Source organism: Cherax quadricarinatus, chromosome 28 (assembly GCF_038502225.1).
Source record: "Cherax quadricarinatus isolate ZL_2023a chromosome 28, ASM3850222v1, whole genome shotgun sequence".
Taxonomy (NCBI): Eukaryota; Metazoa; Arthropoda; class Malacostraca; order Decapoda; family Parastacidae; genus Cherax; species Cherax quadricarinatus.
Window position 1 is genome coordinate 28,237,470 of NC_091319.1, and position 13,478 is coordinate 28,250,947.

Below are 13,478 nucleotides of genomic sequence, written 5' to 3' on the forward strand. Positions count from 1 at the left end.
TGAAGACATCTTTCTAGCCATAGGAAAGCATATTCTGAAGTATATTATTTTTAAGGTAAGTTTGCTTGTGTAACTGATTTGTCTTAAAAGTACGACATATCAATCTTAAATATTACTTGATTGTTACTCAGATGCGCTAAGAAGTCTGTTTACTTTCCACCTATATAAAATACCAGAACGTTCTCTTCATGTCATGTAGGCATACCTGTCAGCGTCACAGGCATCAGCCGTCAGCATCAAAGACGCCAGCATCATCTGTCAGCTTTTATAGCGTCAGTATGGCAAGGCGTATTCACATTTTTTTTATATTAGTGTTTTGGTGTTTCATGTTTCTCTTCGTTCAGTGTTCTTGTCGTGTTTCCCACTGACGTATGTACAACTGCATTTATTTTACACATAGGTGTAAAGGCGAGACCTCAGTCGTATTATAACTGACACCAACACCACCGCCAGTTTCTGGGATTATCAGTAACGACCATCACCATCACTACCGTCTGACACCATAGCTGCCTACAAGAACCAACACCCTTCCACTAACATTACGATCACTGCCCACCAACATCACCACTTACTAACATAATAACAGTCGTTACTACCCACCATCACCATACACTAACATCCCCACTATCTAATAACTCTAACGCCCAATAACACCATAACGAACCTCTGACGCCATCACCACCCACCTGATAACATTACAATCATTACCCACTAAGAAAACGATTACCACCCATTATCATCACACAATAAAATCACCAACAACTAACACCACTTAATACAATGATGAAATAAGACATTTATTTGGAAAATTAATGGTTATTTAAAAAATACACGGCTATTATATGACAGATAATTGAATTAATAAGGGATAAGACTACCCTTTGGTTTTATAAGCAAAAGGTAGGCTGTATATGGAGTCGATTCTATGCTTTGGCATACAGTCGACCAAGGCTGAATACATTTTGGCAAGCTTTTCGGTACCATGTCGAAATAACAACAGCAATTAGCTTCTCCAGTTGAACAGTGCTGTTTCGCTTTTGGTTATTGCCAGAAGATTCTTAAATGGGTTAAGGTCAGGGGAGTTTACAGGCCAATTTAAAACCTTATACTACTATTCTCGAAAAAATGTCGGCATTTTTCTGGAAGTGTGGCATGGTGGAAGATCCTGCTGGAAAATGCCTTCTCCGTCAAGAAAGTCTTTATCCACAATGGGAAGCAAATGAGTTGGCTGGATTGCCTTTTATTTGTCACCGTTCATTGTTTCCTTAACAATAAGCTGTCCTGGGTATTTAGTAGTAAAACTACTCCAAAACAACGTCTTAGGTGGATTTTTTTGGCATTTGTTGAATGTGTCCATCCCGAAGAGGTTTGCCTTTGCTCCATCTCACTACCACTGATCTGTACCCATGTACTTCAGAATGAGCCTAATCTGAAAATATAACCTTTCTCCAATCATCTGTCACCCATCACTTATGATCAAGTGCCCACCGCAGCCATGTTTTCTTCATAGAAGCAGTCAATAATTGTTTCTTTACCGGCTTTCTGGCAGTTTTGGCAACTTCAAGGAGCCTTCGCCAAACAGTAGATCTTTGCTGATTTTCTTGGGATTCTTCACACTATTTCTTATGATAACCTTGTTGTGAGGCGTTGTCTTGCGGTTTCTTCCACATCTTCCTTGACGCAGCGCTCTACAACCCCCAGTGTCGTCAGCTCTTTTCAGAATTCGACTAACAGTTGACTTTGCTAGGCTCAAATCACCCGCAATCTGTCTGATACTTAAATCACCATGTTTTCTGAGAAATAAATTACCTGCACGCTTCCTAGATGTACCATCAATCATGAATATCAGCAGTAATCATGAATTAAAGAGAATGATTTGGCGAAACCACATCCATTCAACGAGCACGCTTGCAGAAATACCCTGACGAGAGTAGCAGGGGAACGTCACAGCAGGATGGTTGCCAGAAGTCGGTAGCGAACTCTTCTGAAAAGAAAAGAACCCGAACTACATTAATTACGCCGGAGACCAAAACATATTATGAGATAATCTCATAATTTTCTCTTGCCCCAATTAATTTGCATACTACTGTAACACCGTTATCACCACTCACCAATTCTATCACTCTGCCCCCTATCACTGCCCGCTATCACCATCCCTCTGCTTCCCCATAGCACCACTGTCACCACCCACCAATACCACCATTCTGCCACACATCCATTAACACCACCATTCTGCCACGCACACACTAACACCACCACTCTTCCACACACACAATAACACCACAACTCGTCCACGCACACAATAGCACCACCACACTGCCACTCACTAGCATCACCATCACCCACTAACGCCACCATTACCACCATTCACTAACATCACACTACTCACTAACACCACCATCACCACCACCCACTAACGCCATCACCACCACCCGTTTACACCTCCAATCTGTCACCCACCAGGTAAACACTGCCTTCCCCCTAGTGGATGGACATCAGCTCAACTTCACGGTAGCTGAGACATACGGACAGGAGGAGATGAGCATCCTTCAGACAGCCCAGCTCTGGATCTCCAACATCTCCGCCTACATCGGTCCCCAGGAGACGTGTGTGCATGAGGCCAGGATGGCGGCGGCCTTCAACCTGCCAATGATCTCCTATGTAAGTAATGTTTTTTGAACTGTTTATTTCAGTGTTTGTTTTATTGTCTTTTATTCACTTTGTGATATTTTAGTATATTTTTTTTGGGTTATTGACCTTGCGAGGTAGTGTTGCTGTGATTTCTTTTTTCCTTGTTTCAGCTTCATTAAAGTTTTTAGCAATATTTAATCGTGTTGTGGGCGATTTTAATTGCCTGTTTTATACGAGTCATTTTACGAGGTATCACTGAACCTCTATCCATGAGCCATCGCAGTGATTTCAACACATTAGACATGGTCTACAACACGAGGTTTCGTGGCTCAACTGGTAAGAGCCTCAGCTCAAACAACAGAGAGTGGAAACGTTGACAGAGTTTCCTGCTGCTTCTCTTTACCTTCTAGTAAGTAGATACCCTAGTGGAAACAAGCCAAGCAAGCTAATAACATGATCAAATTAGGTTATCCTGCTTTACTAACCCACAGTGTTAATAATCCAGACAAAATAAAAAAAAGGCACAATACAGTGACTGGAACAATACACAAATAACCCGCACATAGAAGAGAGGAGCTTACGACGACGTTTCGGTCCGACTGGGACCATTTACAAAGTCACACTAAGGATAAGGAGAGCAAGAAGGGTATATATAGGCAGGAGGTGGTGGTAGTAGTAGTAATGGTAGTAGTGGAGGGAAGGAAGTAGTAGTGGGGAGGTAGTAATAGTAGGAGGGGCCAGTCAAATACTGAGAAAGAGCACTGCAGGGGAGCTAGGTGCCTACAGAGGGTAAGAGCAAGAACACAGAGGGGGGAAACAAATAAAGAAGGAACAAATACACAGGACAGAAGAAAGACAACCCAAAGGAGAAAAAGGAAAGAGGAAAGGGGAAGAGGGAGAAGAAGAAAAAAGGAGGAATAAGGTTAAGTCACGGGCATTCTGAAGTTTGGAGCATTTTACAATGTAGTGGGAGAGGAAGGCATCTACAGAGACGAAGCCAGGGCTAAGATTCATACAAGGAAAGTTGTGTATTAGGGAGGATTCAACCAGACGGCGACTGTTGAAGTTGGAAGTAGGGAAGACAGTTTTAGCAGAAGACCAGTCAATAGGATGGCTGTGATCTCTGACGTGACAGAAAAGAGCATTGTTAGTGTTGGCAAGCCTAACTATTTTTGTGCTCCCTAAGTCTGTCAGAAAGAGATCGACCAGTTTTTCCAAAGTATTGAAGAGGACAGGAGGAACAAGAAATAGAGTAGACACCAGGAACATCTGTAGAGGGAGGAGAGGTATGAACGAGAGTAGTGCAAAGTGTGTTAGTCTGGCAGAAAGTAAGTTTGATGTCTAAGGAACGGAGAGAGTTGTTGAGATTAGAAAGACCAGAAATGTAGGGAGGCAGAGGACGGAAGAGTTCCCAGGAGTAGAGAGTTTGGGAGAGAAGAAACTACGTTTAGCACGTGAGAAGGCAAAGTCAATGACTCTTCATTAACTCTGCCTTCTCACGTGCTTAGGTACTTAGGTGCTTGGGACTTAGGTACAAATTATTATTTTTATAGACCTGCAGTATCCACAGTGATGCATATCATAAGCTTATCTTCCAACAAGAAAATTTATACAGTTTTCATTCCCATAAGCGAAGGCTTTTAGAAAATACTTAGCTAAACTTACAATGAAGAGGCACAAACAATAAGAAACTTATGTCATCCAGTGGGCTTTAATGTAGCCAACAAACAACATAATACTTTCAACGTTGAGAAAAGTGTGCGGTTTCTCTCTCGCAAGCAAAATCGAAGAAACGTCAAAATATTGAAATAAACGTGTTGATGAACAAAACAGAGATGTTAGAACAGGCACCGTGAGCAGTGGTGTGTTGTATCATACATGCGATTGCAACCATAATATGGATTCCGATTATATAATTATTAGTACTAATAATTACAAAGGCAAGAAAAATAAAGAACTGAACATTATCGAATCAGCTTCGAACTTTAACACAATTCACATCAGCGTTAGTGGCCATTTCTTTAAAATACTTCGTCATTATGTAGCAGAAGACAGCACAAGAAAAGCTAATTCACACCTTGCTTACTCTAGCTTACTCTAGCTGAAGAAACCAAGTGATATGTCAAAACGATGCTGGTTATCAGTTATTTGTTACTAGAGATTCTCAACAAATATAGCCGTGGTCCCGTGCAGCCGTGTTCTCGTGTCACCAACGATTCCAGCAGAAAACAGTTCACCAGTCGCAAAAGTCGGAGCAAACCAGACCGGCGTCATAATCTTTATGTAATTCGAGGGGTAATTGGTTTCAGTTACCCCCTCGAATTACATCTAATCCCACTAGTCGCTACTAGTAAGATCAGATGTTATGTTGCTGGTACTCACTCAGGTCACAGGCTCGAGACCTCGCCGTTTCACTTCGTCACCGTGTTACATTAACAATACTTTGAAAACTCAGTTGGTACTGGCATTGCATGCAGTGCATATAAACTGCGTTTGTAGAAAATGAACCAGAATTGGAAGAGAGAAAATTCTATACTCAACAGTCGGGACTTCTCTTATCCAAATGAGAATACGTCTCACACTGATGGTACAACTGCCGACATTTTTACTATTAAACCAACGCTCGCTCTTGCAAAAAAGAAAGAAAGAAAAAAAGCATTAATTCATTGCTGCGATAACTATCAAGTGACAGTTTTAACTTAATGACATTATCAGATTTCATTATTAATAAATACTAATTAAATTTAAGATGGATTCAAGAGGACTAAGCTACATTATTTGCTTTTCATTTTGCACTGTGAGGTTGTTAGGTTACTTTCACCGTAATTTTAAAACAACGTGCCGTGGTAATTAATTCACACACACACAAACACACACACGCGCACGCGCACACACACACACACACACGCGCACGCACACGTGCACACACACACACACACACACACACACACACACACACACACACACACACACACACACACACACACACACACACACAACATTATATCGACATCCGTGGCCACAGATTACTAGGTGTCTGAAACACTGCTGGGACAAGTATTGAAGTCTTCAAAAAGATACTAGACGTGTATCTTCACCAGGTGCCAGATCTACCAGGCTGTCATGGATATATATGGGGCAGCGGGCCGCCAGCAGCAACATCCTGGTTGACTAGGCAAGCACTAGACAAGCCTGGCCCAATGACCGGGCTCCGGGAGTAGAAAAACTCTCGGAACTTGGTACCTACAATTCTCTTCTCTTGTGAGTGTGAAAGGGAAAGTTGTTTAATGTTTTTCATTCTGACAGAATTTTTTTCTTTGTCTCGTAAAGATGTAAGATGACATGTAGATCATCATAACTTTTGCTTACTTTCAGTATTCACTGCACTGTGTTTATGTATAGTTCTTATTCCTATAATGTTTGCCTTCCAGTATAGGTAGGCTGGTGTGAGACGCCCCAGGGAAGGGTTCAAAGAATCAGTAAGAGATATTTGAATAGAATACACAGGAAGGGGCGACAGGTGGTTGAGGCAGTAATTAAACCTGGTGCTTGGGAGGAGGCCTTTAAACACCTGTAACCGAATTCTAATTTTTCTGTTAGTTGCTGGGTCTGAGACTAGGTTTTTGTTAGTTGCTGGGTCTGAGACTAGGTTTTTGTTAGTTGCTGGGTCTGAGACTAGGTTTTTGTTAGTCGCTGGGTCTGAGACAAGGTTTTTGTTAGTTGCTGGGTCTGGGGCTAGGTTTTTCTGTTAATTGCTGGGTCTGAGCCTAGCTTTTCCTGTTAATTGCCGAGTCTGAGGCTAGGTTTTTCTGTTGCTGGGCCTGAGGCTAGGTTTTTCTGTTGCTGGGCCTGAGGCTAGGTTTTTCCTGGTGACCTCAGACTATTGCTGCTTGTTTCTTGCTGGCTCTCTTGGCTATCCCATCCCATCTGATCACACCTATAAACACACACACACACACACACACACACACACACACACTGACACACACACACACTGACACACACACACACACACACACACACACACACACACACACACACACACACACACACACACACACACACACACACACCTGCACACACACACCTACACACACACACCTACACACACACACACACCTACACACACAACTACACACACACACACACCTACACACACACACCTACACACACACACACCTACACACACACACACACACCTACACACACACACACACACCTACACACACAACAGGCCTAGTGTCTAATCGACATGTGCCTAGGACAAAATGGTAACTAACACACACACTCACACACACCTACACACACACACACACACACACACACCTACACACACACACCTACACACACACACCTACACACACACACCTACACACACACACCTACACACACACACCTACACACACACACCTACACACACACACCTACACACACACACCTACACACACACACACCTACACACACACACCTACACACACACACCTACACACACACCTACACACACACACACACACACCTACACACACAACAGGCCTAGTGTCTAATCGACATGTGCCTAGGACAAAATGGTAACTAACACACACATGCACACCCCTGCAACCACAATTAGGTGAGTACACACACTCACATAGGCGCTATGTGTACCCCTAACAACAATATTCAATATATCTATCAAAACGGAGATTGCCTGAGGCATGGAAGACAGCAAATGTAGTTCCAATCTTTAAAAAAGGAGACAGACATGAAGCACTAAACTACAGACCAGTGTCACTGACATGTACAGTATGCAAAGTCAAGGAGAAGATTATCAGGAGAAGAGTGGTGGAACACCTAGAAAGGAATGATCTCATCAACAGTAGACAACATGGTTTCAGGGATGGGAAATCCTGTGTCACAAACCTACTGGAGTTCTACGACATGGCGACAGCAGCAAGACAAGAGAGAGAGGGGTGGGTGGATTGCATTTTCTTGGACTGCAAGAAGGCGTTTGACACAGTTTCACACAAGAGATTAATGCAAAAACTGGAGAACCATGCAGGGATAACAGGGAAGGCACTACAATGGATCAGGGAATACTTGTCAGGAAGACAGCAGCGAGTCATGGTATGTGGCGAAGTGTCAGAGTGGGCACCTGTGACCAGCGGGTTCCCACAGGGGTCAGTCCTAGGACCAGTGCTGTTTCTGATATTTGTGAATCACATGGCGGAAGGAATAGACTCCGAAGTGTCCCTGCTTGCAGGTGACGTGAAGTTGATGAGAAGAATTCATCCGATCGAAGACCAGGCAGAACTACAAAGGGATCTGGACAGGTTGCAGACCTGGTCCAGCAATTGGCTCCTGGAGTTCAACCCCACCAAGTGCAAAGTCATGAAGATTGGGGAAGGGCAAAGAAGACCTCAGACGGAATACAGTCTAGGGGACCAGAGACTACAAACCTCACTCAAGGAAAAAGATCTTGGGGTGAGTATAACACCAGGCACATATCCTGCAGCGCACATCAACCAAATAACTGCTGCAGCATATGGGCGCCTAGCAAACCTCAGAACAGCATTCCGACATCTTAATAAGGAATCGTTCAGGGCCCTGTACACCATGTACGTTAGGCCCATATTGGAGTATGCGGCACCAGTCTGGAACCCACACCTAGCCAAGCACGTAAAGAATCTAGAGAAAGTGCAAAGGTTTGCAACAAGACTTGTCCCAGAGCTAAGAGGTATGTCCTACGAGGAGAGGTCAAGGGAAATCAACCTGACGACACTGGAGGACAGGAGAGATAGGGGGGACATGATAACGACATACAAAATACTGAGAGGAATTGACAAGGTGGACAAAGACAGGATGTTCCAGAGATAGGACACAGTAACAAAGGGACACAGTTGGAAGTTGAAGACACAGATGAATCACAGGGATGTTAGGAAGTATTTCTTCAGCCACAGAGTAGTCAGTAAGTGGAACAGATTGGGAAGCGATTTAATGGAGGCAGGATCCATACATAGCTTTAAGCAGAAGTATGGTAAAGCTCACGGTTCAGGGAGAGTGACTTAGTAGCGACCAGTGAAGAGGCGGGGCCAGGAGCTTGGACTCGACCCCTGCAACCTCAACTAGGTGAGTACAATAGGTGAGTAGACACACACACACACACACACACATTCGTGCAGGAGGTTCAGTGGGACAGAGAAATGTTAGGAAAATCAGTAAACGAGATGATGGAATATGTAACAACAAAGTGCATGGAGGCAGAGTAAAGGTTTGTTCCCAAGGGAAATAGAAACAATAGGAAGACCAAAGCGAGTCTTTGGTTTACCAGAAGGTGTACGGAGGCAAAAACTAAGTGCACCAGAGAATGGAAAAGGTACAGGAGGCAAAAGATCCAGGAAAATAAGAAGATTAGTAGAAGAGCCAGAAACGAGTATGCACAGATAAGGAGGGAGGCCCAGCGACAGTACAAAAACGACATAGCATTGAAAGTCAAGTTTGACCCGAAACTGCTGTATAGCCACATTAGGAGGAAGACAACTGTCAAAGACCAGGTGATCAGGCTGAGGATAGAAGGTGGGGAACTCACAAGAAACGATCAAGAGGTATGTGAGGAGCTCAACATGAGATTTAAGGAAGTATTTACAGTGGAGCCAGGAAGGCCTCTGGTGGGACAGAACAGAGGGGGACACCAGCAAGGAATATACCAACAAATGTTGGATGACACACATACAAAGGAGGTGAAGAAGCTGCTAAGGGACATCGATACCTCGAAGGCAATGGGACCGGACATCTCCCCGTCCTTAGAGAGGGAACGGATATGCTGTGTGCGCCATTTACCACAATCTTCAACACATCCCTGGAAACTGAGCAACTACCTGAGGTATGGAAGACGGCAAATATAGTTCCCATTTTTAAAAAAGGAGACAGAAAAGAGGCACTAAACTATAGACCTGTGTCACTGACGTGTATAGTATGCAAAGTTATGGAGAAGGAGGAGGAGTGGTGGAGCACCTGGAATGGGACAAGAGTATAAAGGTCAACCAGCACGGATTCATGGAATGTAAATTCTTTGTCACAAACCTTCTGGAGTTTTATGATAAAGTAACAGAAGTAAGACACGAGAGAGAAGGGTGGGTTGATTGCATCTTCTTGGACTGCAAGAAGGCCTTTGACACATTTCCTCACAAGAGATTATTGCAGAAGCTAGAGGATCAGGCGCATATAACAGGAAGGGCACTGCAATGGATCAGAGAATACCTGACACGGAGGCAACAACGAGTCATGGTGCATGATGAGGTATCGCAGTGTGCACCTGTGATGAGCGGCGTCCCACAGGGGTCGGTCCTAGGACCAGTGCTATTTTTGATATATGTGAACGACATGATGGAAGGGTTAGACTTAGAAGTGTCCCTGCTCGCAGATGATGTGAAGTTAATGAGAAGAATTAAATCAGTTGAGGATCAGGCAAGACTTCAAAGAGACCTGGACAGACTGGACACCTGGTCCAGTAACTGGCTTCTCGAATTTAACCCCGCCAAATGCAAAGTCATGAAGATAGGGGAAGGGTACAGAAGACCACAGACGGATTATAGGCTAGGTGGCCAAAGACTGCAAACCTCGCTCAAGGAGAAAGATCTTGGGGTGAGTATAACACCGAGCATGTCTCCGGAAGCACACATCAACCAGATAACTGCTGAAGCATATGGGCGCCTGGCAAACCTGAGAACAGCGTTCCAGTACCTTAGTAAGGAATCGTTCAAGACACTATACACCGTGTACGTCAGGCCCATACTGGAGTATGCAGCACCTGTTTGGAACCCGCACTTGATCAAGCACGTCAAGAAATTAGAGAAAATGCAAAGGTTTGCGACAAGGTTAACTCCAGAGCTAAGGGGAATGTCCTATGAAGAAAGGTTAAGGGAAATCGGCCTGACGACACTGGAGGACAGGAGGGTTAGGGGAGACATGATAACGACATATAAAATACTGTGCGGAATAGACAAGGTGGACAAAGAATAGGATGTTCCAGTGAGGGGACACAGCAACAAGAGGTCACAATTGGAAGTTGAAGACTCAGATGAGTCAAAGGGATGTTAGAAAGTATTTCTTCAGTCATAGAGTTGACAGGCAGTGGAATAGCCTAGAAAGTGACGTAGTGGAGGCGGGAACCATACATAGTTTTAAGACAAGGTTTGATAAAGCTCATGGAGCAGGGAGAGAGAGGGTCTAGTAGCAACCAGTGAAGAGGCGGGGCCAGGAGCAAAGACTAGACCCCTGCAACCACAAATAGGTGGTTACACACACACACACACACACACAGACACACACACACACACACACAGACACACACACACACACACACACACACACACACACACACACACACACACACACACACACACACACACACACACACACACACACACAGGGACAGGATGTTTCAGCGATGGAACACACCAACAAGGGGTCACAGTTGGAAGTTGAAGGTTCTGATGAGTCACAGGGACTTTACGAAGTATTTCTTCAGTCAGTGGTCAGGAAGTGGTCTGGAAAGGGAGGTGGAGGCAGGATCCATACATAGCTTTTAAAAAAGGTATAATAATGCTCACGGGCCAGGAAGGGAGTGACCTAGTAGCGACCAGTGAAGAGGCGGGACCAAGAGCTATAAATCAACCCTTGCAACCACAATTATGCGAGTATAATTAGGTTAGTACACACACACACACACACACACACACACACAACCCTAATAAGAATAGCGTTCCGACACCTCGGTAAGGAATCGTTCAAGACTCTACATACCGTGTACATCAGGCCCACATTACATTATGCAGCACCAGTTTGTAACCCACATCTGGTCAAGCACGTCTGGAAATCAAAGTGCAAAGGTTTGCAACAAGACTAGTCCCAGAGCTAAGGAACATGTCTTACGAGGAGGAGTTAAGGAAAATCAACCTGACGACACTGGAGGACAGGAGGAATAGGGGGGACATGATAACGACATATAAAATACTGAGAGAAATTGACAGGGTGGACAGAGACAGGATGTTCCAGAGATGGGGCACAGCAACAAAGAGTCACAATCTGAATCTGAAGACTCAGATGAGTTACAGGGATGTTAGGAAGTATTTCTTCAGCCATAGAGTTGTCTGAAAGTGGAATAGTCTGGAAAGTGATGTAGTGAAGGCAGGTACCATACAAAGCTTAAAGAAGATACTATATGGTAATGCTAGTGGAGCAGGGAGAGAGTGACCAAGTGGCGACCAGTGAAGAGGCGGGCCCAGGAGCAAAGACTCGACCCCTGCAACCACAAATAGGTGAGTACACACACACACACACACACACACACACACACACACACACACACACACACACACACACACACACACGCACACACGCACACACACATGAATATATTTATGAAGAACAGAAAGTTACAATATGGTGGCAGGAACACTACGTAAATTACACACACTCATGAGACTGAAACTTCTGACGATGTTTTGGTCCGACTTGGACCATTAACAAGTCACACTAGTTAATGGTTCAAGATAGATCGAAACGTAGTCATGTGTTTGTCTTCTGAGTGTATTCTAATATATATACATATATATATATATATATATATATATATATATATATATATATATATATATATATATATATATATATATATATATATATATAATCACACTGGCCGATTCCCACCAAGGCAGGGTGGCCCGAAAAAGAAAAACTTTCACCATCATTCACTCCATCACTGTCTTGCCAGAAGGGTGCTTTACACTACAGTTTTTAAACTGCAACATTAACACCCCTCCTTCAGACTGCAGGCACTGTACTTCCCATCTCCAGGACTCAAGTCCGGCCTGCCGGTTTCCCTGAATCCCTTCATAAATGTTACTTTGCTCACACTCCAACAGCACGTCAAGTATTAAAAACCATTTGTCTCCATTCACTCCTATCAAACACGCTCACGCATGCCTGCTGGAAGTCCAAGCCCCTCGCACACAAAACCTCCTTTACCCCCTCCCTCCAACCTTTCCTAGGCCGACCCCTACCCCGCCTTCCTTCCACTACAGACTGATACACTCTTGAAGTTATTCTGTTTCGCTCCATTCTCTCTACATGTCCGAACCACCTCAACAACCCTTCCTCAGCCCTCTGGACAACAGTTTTGGTAATCCCGCACCTCCTCCTAACTTCCAAAAAGAAAAACTTTCACCATCATTCACTCCATCACTGTCTTGCCAGAAGGGTGTTTTACACTACAGTTTTTAAACTGCAACATTAACACCCCTCCTTCAGAGTGCAGGCACTGTACTTCCCATCTCCAGGACTCAAGTCCTGGAGATTATATATATATATATATATATATATATATATATATATATATATATATATATGTATCGTGCTGAACAGGTAAAACTGGTCAATTAGCATGAACTCATTTAAAATTCAGTCCTTTCTAAAATATTTTCTTATATGTTAAAAGATATATATTTTTTTAGCCTAATCCAACTAAATATATTTTAGATAAGTTTAGAGTAATTTAATAAAAAACGAAGTGAATTTTTTTTTCCTTGGGTTCAGAATAATTTTTTTTCGAAATTATTGTAGACACAAATTTTCGCTTGCCTTATTCGGCAAGAAAACCTTTGCTATTTAAGCCAAAATCGCAAGTTTTACCTATTCGATATATATATATATATATATATATATATATATATATATATATATATATATATATATATATATATATATATATATATATATATATATATATAAATTATTGTAACCAGGAACAAGTTGTATTTAATCAATAACAACCCGCATCATGGTGATCGAAAATTCTACGATACTCTAAC

General features: G+C 43.2%; 1 protein-coding gene across 1 annotated transcript in view; it reads left to right on the forward strand.

The window, feature by feature from the left end:
• The first annotated feature begins 2,467 nt into the window (after positions 1-2,467).
• Positions 2,468-13,478, forward strand: part of LOC128693163 (guanylate cyclase 32E) — a 150,712-nt gene continuing 139,701 nt past the window's right edge. The window contains exon 1 of the mRNA XM_070089545.1: positions 2,468-2,661. Within this exon, the coding sequence (XP_069945646.1) occupies positions 2,539-2,661 (123 nt within the window). The 5' untranslated portion in view covers positions 2,468-2,538. The remainder of the gene's footprint in view (positions 2,662-13,478) is intronic.